The following is a 14,547-nucleotide window of genomic DNA, read 5'->3' as shown; positions in this document are numbered from 1 at the left end:
AAACAACACATTCATGGCTGCGGGGGAAAAGAAGAGGTCTGTGGGCAAGCAAAAGATGATTGCGGTACACGTGCCTTAGGGAATTGGAAGTGAGTGAGTCGATAGCATGTGGTGGCAGTTTGCCCACATGGCTGTGTAAGAGGTGCGTGCATACATTCATGCAGGAACGAACACAAAGAGGGGAAAGAATGGGGGAGAAGAGTAGAGTAGTGGGGTAGCTGAACATTCAAGGAATGGACGCAAAAAAAAAAGAGTAACTTTACTGAACATGAGGTACTCTGTTGCCCTGTTCTCCGGATAGCAGGTGAGACTCTGATGTAGGCGAGAGATGCAGAGTTGTCTTCAGCAGCGTTTGATCAACATGGTTGCTGTCTCTCCTACACTGTCTGTCACACAGTGTACATGGGACACAAAGGATGAGGGAGGAGTGCCACGAATTCGCAGACGTGTCCTTCCCTCACCCGAAGAGTTGTCCCACTCACGTCCTCACGCAGACATTATTTTTTTCCTTTTGTAGGCGCCCGTCTCTCCGCAGTGGAGGCATTCGCCCACGCAAAGAAGGCCCTTGAGAAGCGCAGGTCACACGTGTGGAATGTGGAGAGTCATGAATTCGTGGATCTCCTCGGTGTCCACCCTCCCTCACGTGCCTTTCTCCTTTGACGCTGGTCGCACCAGTTCCTGGAGAGAACTATCGACGTGTCCTTTTCTTGCAATGCTCAGGCAAACACCGCCGGCGTAACTGTCCAAAACAAACGTAAAAAAAAAAAAAACAGCCATCGTGATTGCACACACACACACACACACACACACACACACACACACACACGCACCCGCAGAGACAAAGAGAGATGCATACACATGAACACACCAACGCAATGACAACAGAGCGGTCAGGGTCGCACACAGACGCACACGCACACACAAAAATACAGGGCTAACCTCAAAGCGTAGATGAAAAAGGTGCTCACCAAAGGTGCCGTCCAGCCGCCGCCCCTCGACTGCAACCGCCGCCCTCTCTCTCTATCGTTGCCCCTCTCGTCATTTGCAAACAAAGGTGGGAGAGAAAGCGGACGGTAGCGGGACGGGTTCAACAGAGGGAAGAAAGGAGGCTGCGTGAGCACAGAGAAGAAGGAAGAGGGCGCATAAAGCGGCAAAGAGGACAAGAACAATGGAGGTGAGCTCAGCAAAGACGCTCGCCCCTTGTCGCCCGACATGCGACCCTATCCTTTCCTCTATCACCCCTCTCGCAACATTGTTTTCCTTCTGTCTTTGAGAAGGCTCATCATCGTCCCATCACTCGCCTCCTCCCGCCTATTCCCCTCCATCATCTTTTCTTGTCTCCTCCATCTGGTAGGCCGCGTCTATCGCAGGACACACACACACACACATACACCTTACGTGCCTCTGTTTGTCGAAGGAAAGCGGCGTTCAGCGACAGGTGAAAACAAAAAAACATTACTTTTATATCAACAGGGGAAGAGAATGAGGTGGGCGTATCTTCTTCCCCTTGTGCTCGACCACTTGTCCTCAAACGAATCAGGGTGAGTGAGGAAATTGCAAAGGAGGACAGAGGCCGTGAGGGTAGTAGCTGCGGCGGAACCAAAGGTGAATAGCGGCTGCAACAACAAAAAAATGAAAAACACACCGGCAAAACCAGCGGAAAGGAAAAAGAACAATGAAATCATCGCTCCTTCTGCCAATCAGTGCAGTAGGAAGCATGGCTCATCACAGGTACACGCAATACGTTTATACCTAGAACACATACGTGTATGGGCGCTCTGTAGTCTATACTTTCAAGTATTACTCAACCAACAAGGAGACAAAACAGTCCCCCTCCTCCCCCCTCTGATGGAAAGGCTGAGCCAGGTGGAGCAGAGAAGAAAGGCAAAGGCTCGCTGAAAAGTTGGGGGTCACGTACTTTCGTTGTGTTTTGTTTTTCCCTGCACCTTCACACATCGCGCACAACAAGAGAATCACTTTTTATTCACTGCGGCAGCATTGGATGCTTCGAAAACGAGCACTACTCTCTCTCTCTGACGCATTCGCGTCATGAGCGCACACTCCTCCTGGGGTCGTATCCGTGGCCATCACGAGCGTCGAGAATGGTAGGAGAACATGACAAGAGAGAGGGGGGGGAGACCGCGAAATAGAGAGTGCGTAAGGCTCACTTACGTGTGTGGGCGTCTGCCTTTGGGCGTTGTCGGTTTAACACCACCACGAGCATAAAGGGAAACATAACGAAAAAGAAGCGATGTAAAATACCGATCAGAGGGGAGCGGAGGGGAGGGGAGGGGAGAGGCGACGAGAGAGGAGACCAGCAAAACTGGAAAAGAAGAAGCAAAGAAGGGAGTGGTTGCGGGGTGGTCTCGGCGTGTGTGCATCTCTGCGTGATTAAGTGTCGGTAGAGGGTATCTACGTAGATCTAAGGTGGAAGGCCAAGAGAGAAGGGGGATAAACCCAAACAGAAACACGAAGACAAAAAGGCGCAGAAAAAAGCTTTGCAAAATAAAAGGGGTAAATACACGAGCGAGGCGGACGGGGAGAGGGACAGCTGGTGTGACATGGACGTGTGTGAATATCTAACAACGATCGATGACACATTGCGCTGGAAAACAGACACAAAGGGAAGGGGGGGGGGGAACACGTCAACAGTCGAAAAGACTTGCGCACGTCAGCACGCAAAATAAAACAAAAGACGGAGCAAAAACAGCCGACAATCAAAAGGAGCAAAGGAAAGGCAGAAAAAGGGGGGTGAGAGTGGGAAAGAACGCGAGAAAGCCCCAGCTGGGCACGTAGAAACACATGCATCAGATGCTGCTCCCGCCCCTTCCTTTCCCCTCCCCGCCTCCAGCGCGCGCGCCCTTCTTTCACCGCACTGATACAAGTAGAGGGAACGAAGGTCGTTCAAGATCTAAGAGGATATCAAAATCAAAGCGAGAGAAACAAAATGGTGAAGCGCATCTTTGTGCGTCTATGAAGCGATAACAAGGATAATGTGATGATGACGTTGCTGGCAGCGGAAAGGGCCCGAGGCAAGACGTCGTGAAGACAACTTCGACGACGACACACACGCATGCGCGACAAAGAGAGATGCAGAGCGTAAAGTGAGAGACTCAGGAATGAAAGAAGGGGAATGAGACTCGATCCCATTTATGTGCGGCTACGCCCCCTTTCGCTGGTAGCGGACAACCCTGGGACGCATGCCGCCTTCCGACCCCGCTGCAACACGAACATCAAAGAAATAACACATGCAAAGAAAGAGGCGCCTCTTCCGATGCAGAGAGAATGACCCGACATGCTGGGTACGCTTTGCCTTAAACTGAGCATCTTTTGCGCCCATACATCCCACACAGCCTCAGCCTCCTCGCCCTCCACTCGCTCCATCTTACCTCTTACCTCGACCCCCCCCCTCCCCGCTCCTTCAACATGCATCTACGAATATATGAACACAAGCACGTACAACAGCAACGTGCGGATGTACGCGCTTGTGCACTGTCTTGGTGGATGGTGGGGATAAAAAGCGATGAGCGCTAGTAGATGGTGAAATACAGCTCCCTCCCATTTTCCAAACCAATCACCCAACCCTCTTTTATCAGCTGGCCCAGTTAACTGTGGAGGAAATTCAGGTAGCACGAAGAATTCTGCACGCAACATCAGATAGAACAACGGAAAGAAAAAAAAACGTGCACCTGTCATTTTTCATTTTTTTCCATCACCCGCAGGGTTGCATCTGATGATTTCCTCTCTCTCTCTCTCTCTCTCTGTATGTATGTATGTAATTTGTGTGTGTGTGTGTGTGCATATCTTTCTGAGTGTGTGCCTCTATGGTTTACGGACGGACAACAAGCCTACTGCACCGCGTCTGATGGGAAGAGGGAAGGCAGCCGTGTTGGTCACATACGCACAAGCTGCAGCCAACCACTCCACCTCAAGGCTCTGCAGAGATCAACGTGTTCTCTTTTCCTCCATGTCACATGTCATCAGAGGTCACTGGACAAGGTGACCGATAGAGGAGGTAGAGTGAACACAAAACACACAGCTCTGCCACTTCGACACACACACACATGCAATTTTCTTTCTTTTTCGCTTGTTCTTGGCACTGGACTTCCTTAGCACTGTTTGAGAAACACGCGACAGTTCAGGTGAAACTGAAGCTCACGTATCACACGCGACGTGTTCGGGTGGCAGTACAACGCGCACGTCGACGACGGCCAGTTGGCCACGCCGACAACACGATAAAAGATGATGCACACGCTTCCGTCGAAGGTGAAGTAGATGGACTCAAGCTGAAAGGGCAGATTGGAAAACTTGAACTGACGCTCGCACTCGATGTACGCAGTTGTCTGCTGCTGCAGCACGCGCTCGTGCTGCCGGCGGTCTTCATCGTGCATGAAAACATCCACCTTGCGAAGCAGTATCCCATCCACACAGCCAAGCTGCGCAGTGTAGAGCGGCGAAGTGGAGGTGATTAGTTGCACGCACACACCAACATCCTCATAGGATACACCTTTGTGCGGACTCCCCTGGGTGTACACGTGCGCAAGGTACGTCTTGCCCACTTCAACGCTCCTCAGCAGCGTCTTGGACGCCAACACGGAGGTTGCAGTGCCGGCAGTAAATCGCTTCGACCTGGCACGATCGCGGGTGACGACGCTCTTTGCCGTCTCCAGCGCAGTAGGAGACAAATTCGTCAAGAAGCGCATCGTCTGCCCCTTGGGAAACTGCAACACCGCCACAACGTCCAGCTCACTACTCTTCCGCACGCCTTCTCCGTCCAACGCTGAGTTCAAGGACGCAACGCCAGCGGCGGCACCGCCGCTACTGCAGCGCCTCTGTGTCGCCATGGCAGGAGGAACGCGACGGGCAGATGGGCCGGTGACCGAAACTCGTGCCGGTGCCGCCTCCGAGACGTTTGAGGAGGCGGAGGATTCCGGGAATGGGGCGTCATGTCGGTTAGCCGGTGCAGAAGCGTGACGGCCCGGTGCCACCGGCACCGCTGTCTCCTCCTGACCTGCGGTGCCGGCGAGAGTCACAGTCACCAGACTCGCCTTTGGCACCCGCCGCATCGATGGCCCTTCGACATGACGCAGCGGAGAAGAAGGCTGCTGCGACCGTGACTTGGGACCACCGCGCAAAGACGCCTCCGCGGCTGCCTGGCCGACTGGGGGCTCGTCGCCGATGGAAAGCAAGTGCAATTTGTCTACTGGAACGCGACGACCACCAACAGCGATGAGTGACCCTGCAGCGGCCTTGACGTGGGGAAGGCGATGACTGGGTCGAGGGGGAGGCAATGCGTATCTGGTGGCAGTGCACGACGACGCTGAGGAGTAGCCAGGATGGGCGTAACTGTCGTGGTGCAACGGCTTATGGTGGTGCGCAGTGATGTCGTACGAGGGCGGCGGCTTCATGGACTGCTGTTGCCTGGTACCGGTGACATCGCGCTCCAAGATGGCACGGGAGCCCAGCTCCATGCTCCCCATTGTGCTGCGTGCACTCGGGGGACGCGTTTCAGTGTTGCGATGGTGGTGCTCAGGATGCTGCTGCTGGACGGCGGCGGCAAGCATGGTGAGCACGTCGGGTCCACTGGAACTGCCATCATGGCAGTTATACTCGAAACCGCTGCGCGCGCTGCTCGAATGTTGGGACATGGACTCTGCAGCAGCTCCGCAACCACCGCAGCCGCTGCTCAAGTTGCCGATAGACTCCACACCGACCTCGTTATCGTGTTTTACCCCGCGCGGACTCTCGCTGCTGTCGACAACCGCCACCGCAGCAGTGGAGAAGTACACCATCGGATCTCGACGCACGCCCGCGGATGGTATCCCACACGATGCACGGTCGCTCCGCGGCGTCGTCAACACCTCCTCACCGTCGCTCTCTGCGAATGCTCCCTGCAGCACTGTCAGCCGATCCGGCGTGCACTCCGGCATCGCAGGTGCCCAGATGCTCGAACCGTCTCGCCTTCCCGCGCCTACGGTAGACGGTGAGAAAAGCGATTCGAGCCCTGCATACGCGTTGAATGGTGCTGCCTGCCGCCACTGCGCCGCTCCTCGTCGTGATCCGTATGGCGTGGCCTCATTCCTGTCAGACCCTTTGGCAGGGGTGAAGCTGTCAAGACAGTTTCGAAGCATCTCCTCCACCGCCCTCTGCAGGTCGTACGTGCGGTATGGCGTCGTCTGTGTCGCACTGCACCCTCCAACTGCCACCGCATCCCTCGTCGGCGACTCAGAGCCAGACTCAAACGAGTTGAGGAAGAGTGGTATCTCCTCCAGACAAGTCGACGTGTCGAGGGGGGCGCGGGTGCCAGTTGCCACCGTCGCCGCAGCGGCGGCTGACCGAGAATCTCTGTTGGGTGTGCACAGTAGAGATGACTGCAATGGTAGTGGAGAGACGCTCCCGTTATCGGGCTGCACGTCGCTTGTCCGTATGCTGGTTGCGGTACCCACACCACCCGAAGTCGCGTACAGCGGAGAGGCAAGGAGGGCTGCTCTCGCCACGCGAGACGGCCGCTGGCGAGCTTGATTTGGGGTCGCTGCTGCAGCCGAGGTATCGGTGCTGTGCGGTGCGGTCAAGCCGCGTTGGCGCTGCTGCGTCGGCCTGCAACCGCTGCTGCCACTGCTAAGCGCTGGGTGATGAGTGACGTTGTGTCCGGGTGTGCGCGAAATGCTGAGGAAGGCGCTGTCGTCTCCGGGGTTCCCTGCAACCGCGGCGCAGGCGCTCAAGGCCCGCCCCTTGGGTGTCATAGGGGTAAGGGCGCCGTGCGCTGCTGCGGCCTCCACTGCGGGGCCGCTTGGCGGCCGTGTGCTGGCTGGTCCGGCGAATAGCACCGCACTGAAGCCCGACTCATCCGCAACACACTCCGCTGCGTCCGAGATGAATTCGTTTTCAGTGCGCGCCAAGTCTGTCTGCAAGGGTGTACCGCAGAAGCCAGTATCTCGCAGCAGCAGCAGCGGCTCTCTACTCCCACCCCACACATTAGGGTTACACGCGCTGCTGCCGCCACAACCACTGTTTCTACTGTCATCTCCTAAGGACACTGAGCCATGGGCGTTGCCAAGGTATCCAGGCGGAATGTTCTCCTTGTTTGTACTAAGGTAGCTGTTGGTGACATCACGGAACACAGTCTGGATGCCGGTCCCTGTCGAACTTTTGCCACCACGTGATGCGGCACCGGCGCGAGTCGGACGCATTAGGCGTAATGTGCTTCGCAGACTTGAAAGAAAAAACAGGGGTTGATCTGTTTGCCAGCTCGTGTGTGTGTGTGTGTGTGTGGGGGGGGGGGGGGGGATACTGCCAGCGGTGCTCAGGATGTGTGCTAAGCTACGAGAGGATCCTGACAAGGGGATAAGCGCTTGCGCACGGGGAAGCGAAACGAAGAAACAAAAAAAGAGCGCAAAAAAAAAAAGAGAGCCGTATTTCTGTGCGATGGATGCGAGAGATGAAGCTGCAGAGAATGCCAGTCAAACAACAACAACAACAACAACACACAAAGAAAAAGAAAAAAGGGGGGAGTCCACTACGCCGGCACCACCACAGCCATCCCACCCCACGACAAGACACGGCACGTAAACAAACAAAAGAAGAAGCCGCGGAGAGGGAAGAGGAGTTGGAGGAAAAAAAGGGGGGAAGTCCGCTCGCCTATCTTGTCTCTGCACGCTCCGCTGCGGGTGCTGCTGTCTTCACGGAAGGGGATCTAAGGGGGGGGGGGGGGGGCGGCGTTGATGTCCTTGCTGCTTACTACCTTGACCCCTCTGGCCAGAATCACGTGCGTGAATCTAATGTGGAAAAGAGCAAAGGAGATACAGCGAGACGATGAGAGGAGAGATGGGTTATGTACGCGTCCTGCGAGCCGAGATTGGGGTGCCGTGAAGAGAACAGAGAGAACTGCGATTATGCTGAGCAAAGAAGGGAGAGGGCGAGGACAAGGAACAAAAAAGTCGACGAGAGCCGCGGATGACGTACTTTACTTCTCCTGTGCACCAAGTTCTCCTTTCCTTTTTGATTTCGTCTGCTTGGGTGTGGGTCGAGGTAGAACGTGCGGCTATGTCGCGTGTCCGGTATGGGTGGGAGGAAGCGAAGGGGAGGGAGAGAGAAGGTAAATGCAAACTGGCTTTCTTTTGGGGGCGTGCTTTTATCTATGTAACTCTGCAGGTGCTTGTGAGCGGGTACGAGGCCGAAATGTGACAGGGGGGAGGGGAGGGAGGGTCGTTGGTGGCAGGGGGAAAGATGGTGCAGTAAGGGGACACAAAGAGAGTGGCAGGGGAATCGGTAAGGCACCAAATGCGAGGTCATACATGGGGCTGGGGGTGGCCCCCGAGGCACCGTAGCGGAAGGCCTTGCTGAGCGGCGCACAATGTGAGTCGTGGCAGCAGTAATACACAAACACACAGGCGCACGCCCTCCTCTCACTCCGCGGGCCGACTCTCCCCCACCTCCGCCCCCTCACCAAAGGAGGAGAAGCGTCGTGCAATGCGGATCAACTGCCGCACGCACAGATCTGCCATGCGTGCACCCCCACAAGCCGCGCATACCGGAGATTAACACATACCCTCACGGTCTGCACACGTGTCATTGTTGGGGCCTTCAGGCAATCATTCTTTCAGTTGTATGGTGGACGATGCAGCCTCACAGAGGAGGAGAGGCGCACTTGGGCCAACTCGGGGACAGCCAACACTGGCCAAGAGATGAAGATAAGACAGAAGAAAATGAAAAGTATACAAAGATGAAGCGCCTGGATGCTGACAACGGCATCCTTCATAATATGTTCCCATGGTTACTCGTTAAATCGCCTTAGGTCGCACTTTTTTGTCGGGATGAGCGAGGTGGTTTTCGCTGCAGCTCCATTCTCCTTCCTCAACTTGTACTCGACCCACGCAGAGGAGGGGGTCCCTCGATCTCTTTAGCATCTTGTCGCTCCTTCGCTCATTCTCGGCTGTCATAGTTGGTTTCTTGGGCCTGTCTTGGCACTTTCTTTTCCCCTCGATAGCACTAATCGCAATAGCTGCATCGCTAATAACAGCGATGCAGCTGACGTGCATAGAACTGAGACCCTTTCCGCTCCTCCTCGACTTACACGAGTAAGCAGCTCATGCATACCTGCGCACCCTAGTCAAAGAAGCCCTCACCTTTGGAGCTCTTGAGTTGACGCTGAATCTTCTGCTTCTGCCTGCCCTTCTGCACATTGCGGTGCAGGTGGCGGTTGAAGTCACTGTTCTCCCTGCACCTAATAGTCCTGCGAATTTGGTGCTTCACGTGGTCCTCGTTGATGTTGCCATCGGATAAAAAGTTCGCGTTTCGATGCACATTTCGGGGGTAGAACTCGCCTTGGCGCCGCACGCGGGCAGCATTCATGGCCTCATCCAGCCACCTACTTTCGCTCACGTCGTCGTCGCTGCCCTCCTCCCTCTCCTCATTTTCCTCGCCACCGTTTGCTCCGCCGGGGATGCTCGTGAGCTTGCCCACCCCTCCTTCATTCACGTCCACGCTGTTGACGTCGAAGTTCTGCGAAGCATTCCCATCACCATCATCCTTGCTCGCGTCACTGTCGCGGTCACGGGATGCTGCCTCGCTGTCACACTTTTCACCACGCTGGAAGCCTTCCTGCATGAGCCGCTCCAGATCCTCCTGCTGCTTGCGCGTGAAGTACCCGCTCGCGTACACCTGCTTATCCAGCTCGCCCTTGCGCACCACATCCTTCGTCAGCATTGGGAACCACGTGGTGTCCACCTTGAAGCGGCGCTGGAAAAAGTTGGCGAGGTTCTGCACATCGCGGTCGAAGAGCTCGGATGCGTTGGGGTGGTTGATGGAGATCATCTGCGGAAAGTCGATCATGATGACACGCTGCTCGTCAGTGATCATCAAGTTGAACTCGTTAAAGTCGCCGTGGATGAGCCCCGACTCAGCCAGCTTCACCATCAACTCCAGAGCGCGGCGATACACCTTGCTGGCGTCTCCAAGCTCCGTGATGTTGTTCAGCAGGGTGCCTGGCACCAGCTCCATGAGCAGCGCATGACGGTTCTGGTCGATCGGTTTCGGAACTGGGAATCCCTCGTCATACAGTAGCTTCATAAACGAGTACTCCTTCTGCGAGGCGAGGCGCGACAGGTAGAACCAGCTCTCCCCGTGACGGGTGCGGCCGTTTCCCTTATAGTCACGGTTGCGCGTCACGCTGCGAAATGAGCAGCGGCCCAGACGCTGCAGCTTGAGCACACAGTCGTGCCCAGTCTCATCCCGCACTAAGATAATATCCGACTCCTTGCCGCACCCGATACGGTGACCCACCCCTGTGCAGGTGCCTCGCTTGCTAAGCGTGCGCAGCGCCAGGTAGTCGTACGCGCCGTACTTCATGGCGTAACCGTCGTACATGGTGTTCTCATGGTGGATCATCTTGTGCTTGAGGAGGTTGTTGAGCCGCTTGCGGCACCCGCCGTGGGGCAGTTGGGCGATACGCTCGACGAGCGCGGTGGGGGCGACGTCGTGGTTGCGCATGGCCATCTCGAGCGCCGTGAGCACGCGGAAGTCCTCATCCTCCATAAAGCGGAGGAGAGTGACATCCAACTTCACCATCGTTGAGAAGAGTGGTGTAGTGGTGAACAAAAGAGAGGCTTGGCGTGTACAGTTGCGGTGCAGGATCGAGTCCCTTGCGCGTTGCGGTAGGCGGTGAAGTTTCTGATACGCTCGTTTTAATGCGCTATGCGACATGATATCAACCGGTGCATGCGGGGGTGGAGGACGGATTGTTTCGGTGATGAGGACCGATGGGCAGAGGGAAAGAGAAGGGAAGGTCGAAGGGTAAAAAGAGATGCGAGGCATCGTTCGTGAGCAGCCACCCAACACCGCAGAGCGTCTGGCGTGTCCGTGGGCATCGGGGGGAGGGGGAGGCACGGCGACGAAGCGAACACGCGTGCAAAGATGGATGTCCAGAGGCGGATCTCAGAATCGCTGGCACGCTAGCCCTCTCATGAACAGCAGAAAAGGGGGGAGACGCCGCATCCAGAGAGGGAGAGTGGGAGATGGAATCAACATTTCCCCGCCAACATCACCGCAATGTGGTTTGTTTACACAGAGGGGAGAAGACAACACATGCAAGACTCTTTGTTTGGGTTTTTTTTTCGCAAGTGCGATGAGCGGAAGAAGGGAGGCGAGAGAGAGAGGAGGAGGAGACAAAAGAGCAAAGCACGCCTAACCTACTGTTAAGCACCCAGAAAGAGAGAGAGAGAGAGAGAGAGACCTCAACGAAACGGCGTACAGTAGGTGGGAGGAGAGCCGGTAAGAAGTAACCATGCCCGCTGCTCTCACCCAGAGAAGGGAGGGGGTGGCGCGGCGTACAACCACGTTACGCACAGGCAGCGATTTGTACACGAGCGCGCGCCAACCGCTTTCGGGGCAGCAAGTGCTGCTATTCGATTGTAGTGCGCGTCGAGTTCGACCTGTTCTGTGCTGCTCACTCCGCGGTCGAAGACAGACGTGTCAAGGAGGCTTCATACAGGTTCTGCAGCACAAAGGCCTCTGAGAGCACGTCCTGAATGTCGCGCAGTGACAGCTGCTCCGTCGGTGGTGCCTGCAGAAACCTCAGTGCACTGATATAGTCCTCGCTAAACGCCATCAGCTGCGGGCCCCAGCGTAGCAGCAGGGCCGCGCACACGTACACGTGCGTGACACTCCACCGCCGCGCTTCATCCGACAGATACGCGTCGAGCAGCCGCAGCGACTGCGTTTCGGTCAGCTCGCGCATTAGCAAGCAGTTCATCCACCGGAAGGAAAACTGCTCAAACTGGAGCTGTAAGACATTCACCAAGCAATGGTAGAGTGGCGGGTCTGCAGCTTGCACGACCGCCGCAAGGTGCCGCATCATGGTCGTGATCCCTGCGTGGCTGCTCGTATAGTTATCTTGGATGGTGTTGAGTAAATACGATGTCATCCAGTACACATCCGCCTCCACCTCGTTAATCCACTGCGTGACCGGCACTGCCGAAGCGGACCACAGATGGTTGAGGATTTCCTCAGTGTAGGCGTGCAGCTCTGTAACCGAGCGAGTCGAGCAGAAGCGGTAACCCAGCACCACACCCATGAACGGGACGACAAGGTCGTTCATACCCTGCACGTAGCCACAGGCCGGGTGGCGGAGGGACCAGATGAACAGGATGCGCTCAATGGAGCCCTGCACGCATGGGTGGCGCAGGTAGCAGTGGCCTCCGGACATTCGAGGGATGTCCTTGCGGATCTGTTTCAGGGTTTGCAGCTCCTTCGAGCCCAGCATCGTGCTGGCGCTAAGCTGGTGCCCTAGCCCCCCGCCAGGACCGCCACCGGCCGCAGATGGTGCTGCTGCTGGCACAACATTGGGCAACCTGAGCACCTCCAGCGCCGGGCGTGGCGGTGCTGAAAATTGGGGATGAGAAGGCGAGCTGGCACTGGCGGCATCTGTGGGCCCTACCGAGGCGGAGGCGCGGCGCGAGGAGCCAGGAGGAGTTGGCAGAGTGCCCAGGGAAGAGCTTGCTGTCAGGAGATTCACTGAGTGGTGGGGTAACAGCTGCGACGGCGGTTGCGCGTCACTCCCGCTTGTGTTGAGCGGCAACGGCAAGCGGGAATCCTCAAGGGCAGCAGACGTGCTCTGAAATCCGTGTGGGCGCTGCGGAAGCAACGGAGGCGGAGAGGCGGCGACCTCATTAGCCACTGTGGTTGTGTTGCCGCCAGTCGTGAGCGACGCAGCACGCAAGAGACTCGAGGCGCCGGATGGTACGGCCATCAGCTCTGTCAGAGTTGTTTGCCCCGGCGTCCCCGCCATCTGTGGTGCACCAGCGGTGGGCTCGAGTGACTTGAGAGTTGACCGGTGCACCGCCGTGTCGACGCCGCGGTCCACCATCGCACATACAGTGTCCCAGTCGACAATACCGTAGGAGCTGTTGATGTACGAGGCGTACTCGATGCGGCGCCTCGACACGGTCGGCTGGCGCGTTGCGGACTGTGCCGTCCAGCATCCGGTGAGAAACATCCACGCCTCGTACCGGAGGGCGACCGGGCAACCCTGCCAGCTCAGCTCCCGCAGTAGCACCATATCCACTGAGTCTGCACACAGTGTCTCCTGAAAGCGCCTTGCATGCTCGCCACTCAGGGCAGCACTGGTGGTAGCGGTGGCCGTGGTAGGGGCAGGGGTTTTGGTCATCGGAGTGTTCTGCTTAAGGTAGGTCACAGTCGCAATGGGGCTGGAAAAAGTCGGCGCGGCCAATTTGTTGAGGTGTAAAGCGCCGCTGGAGGTTTGCGAAACGGGTACCATGGAAACTGACGACTGCCCGGTGCCCATCCCGATGAACGATCCAATGCTCATCAAAGAGGACCTACACTCTTTGGAGAAGTTGAAGCCGCCGCCCCCAACCGTGGAACTCTTGAGAGATGTGCCGTCCCCATCGCCATCTTTAGCACTGCCGGCAACGTCGCCTGGTGGCAGCACTGGGTTGTTTTGACTGCACCGGTACGGCCGCGTGACAGCCCTGTACTGCGTACTGCTCTTAGCACCTCCGCTGCCGGACGTTAACGCAATCCCGCCATCTGAGCCTACGCCAGGGCTTGTGGAGGTCTTGTCGACTCCTGGGTAGCCCAAGATACGCTCTAGAAAGGCTGGAAGCATCCCACTGGCGACGAATACCACAACGGTATGTCCGCACCGGTATGTGGGTCTGTCTGTCTGAGCGTGTGTGTGTGTGTGTGTGGGGGGGGTACGTGCGAGGGTGAGGTGGAGGAGGAGGAGGGAGGTTAGATCCTCTCTCTCTCCACAGACAGAGGCAGACCGCGCGCCCTCGCCCAAGTTCCTTGGAGAATGAACAAGAGAGGATCGTATGGTAGTGGTCACAAGCTACGGCCCCCAAGAGGCGCCAAAGCGCGCAACTTTGAGGTGCATTTGTGAGAGGTGGTGGTGGCAACCGCATAGAGTTGAGGAGGAGGAAGGGGGCAGCGGAGGAAGATGAGATGCACTGATGGCAAACACATGGAGAAGGTAGCGGCGAAAGAGAGCACCTGGGAAAGATAGGGGACCTGAGGAGGGACATGACCACTAGAGGCGAAGAAAGCACTAGAAATAGGGAAAGAGAAGCGTGAAGACCGCCGTCGCCTCCTCTCCTCAATCACCCAGCCACCAAGAGAGGCGACCCAGCGACAGCATCGGCATCACTCTATTCACTTTCAGCCTTCCCTGGTGTTGGGCTCGGCATCCCATGGGCCCTTTGTCCTCTCGCTCTCTGCTAAGAGTTTATGTAGGTATCGGCGCTCGCTCATGCGCGTTTACTCTGTTCTGCCAACTGCGCTTCTTACCCGATACATACAGATCAGCGCCCGCCACACCCTCCTGGCGAGGCCTATCGGCGGCGCCGCTTTCCCACGAGCGCAGATACCCGCCCAGTCTTACGTACCCCGTCGACTCTGCGGGCACGCCGTCCTTTGCCAAGACGATGGCACCTGGAGTGCGGAAGCCGGGTCGAGCGACACCCACGCCGCTTCGAGAGCCTTGCCATTCGCCGAGGGGGTTCGCGTCGTGTCTGGCATTGAAGTGGCGCT

General features: G+C 56.8%; 3 protein-coding genes across 3 annotated transcripts; all 3 read right to left on the bottom strand.

Moving 5' to 3' along the window:
- Positions 1-4,109: 4,109 nt before the first annotated feature.
- LBRM_30_1490 (conserved hypothetical protein) lies at positions 4,110-6,743 on the bottom strand (the record flags this gene model as incomplete). Its single annotated transcript, XM_001566729.1, has 1 exon — positions 4,110-6,743. One exon carries the CDS (start codon positions 6,741-6,743, stop codon positions 4,110-4,112), a length of 2,634 nt encoding a protein of 877 aa, XP_001566779.1.
- A 2,362-nt stretch (positions 6,744-9,105) lies between these two features.
- LBRM_30_1480 (conserved hypothetical protein) lies at positions 9,106-10,566 on the bottom strand (the record flags this gene model as incomplete). Its single annotated transcript, XM_001566728.1, has 1 exon — positions 9,106-10,566. The coding sequence occupies one exon, from the start codon at positions 10,564-10,566 to the stop codon at positions 9,106-9,108; it is 1,461 nt and encodes a 486-aa protein (XP_001566778.1).
- Positions 10,567-11,443: 877 nt separating this feature from the next.
- Positions 11,444-13,624, bottom strand: LBRM_30_1470 (putative GTPase activating protein; the record flags this gene model as incomplete). The annotated part of the gene is made up of 1 exon (XM_001566727.1): positions 11,444-13,624. The coding sequence occupies one exon, from the start codon at positions 13,622-13,624 to the stop codon at positions 11,444-11,446; it is 2,181 nt and encodes a 726-aa protein (XP_001566777.1).
- Positions 13,625-14,547: the final 923 nt, after the last annotated feature.

The sequence above is a fragment of the Leishmania braziliensis genome, chromosome 30 (assembly GCF_000002845.2).
Source record: "Leishmania braziliensis MHOM/BR/75/M2904 complete genome, chromosome 30".
NCBI classification, from domain to species: Eukaryota; Euglenozoa; class Kinetoplastea; order Trypanosomatida; family Trypanosomatidae; genus Leishmania; species Leishmania braziliensis.
The sequence above is the reverse complement of the archived record's forward strand: the minus strand, read 5'-3'. Positions and strand labels throughout refer to the sequence as shown.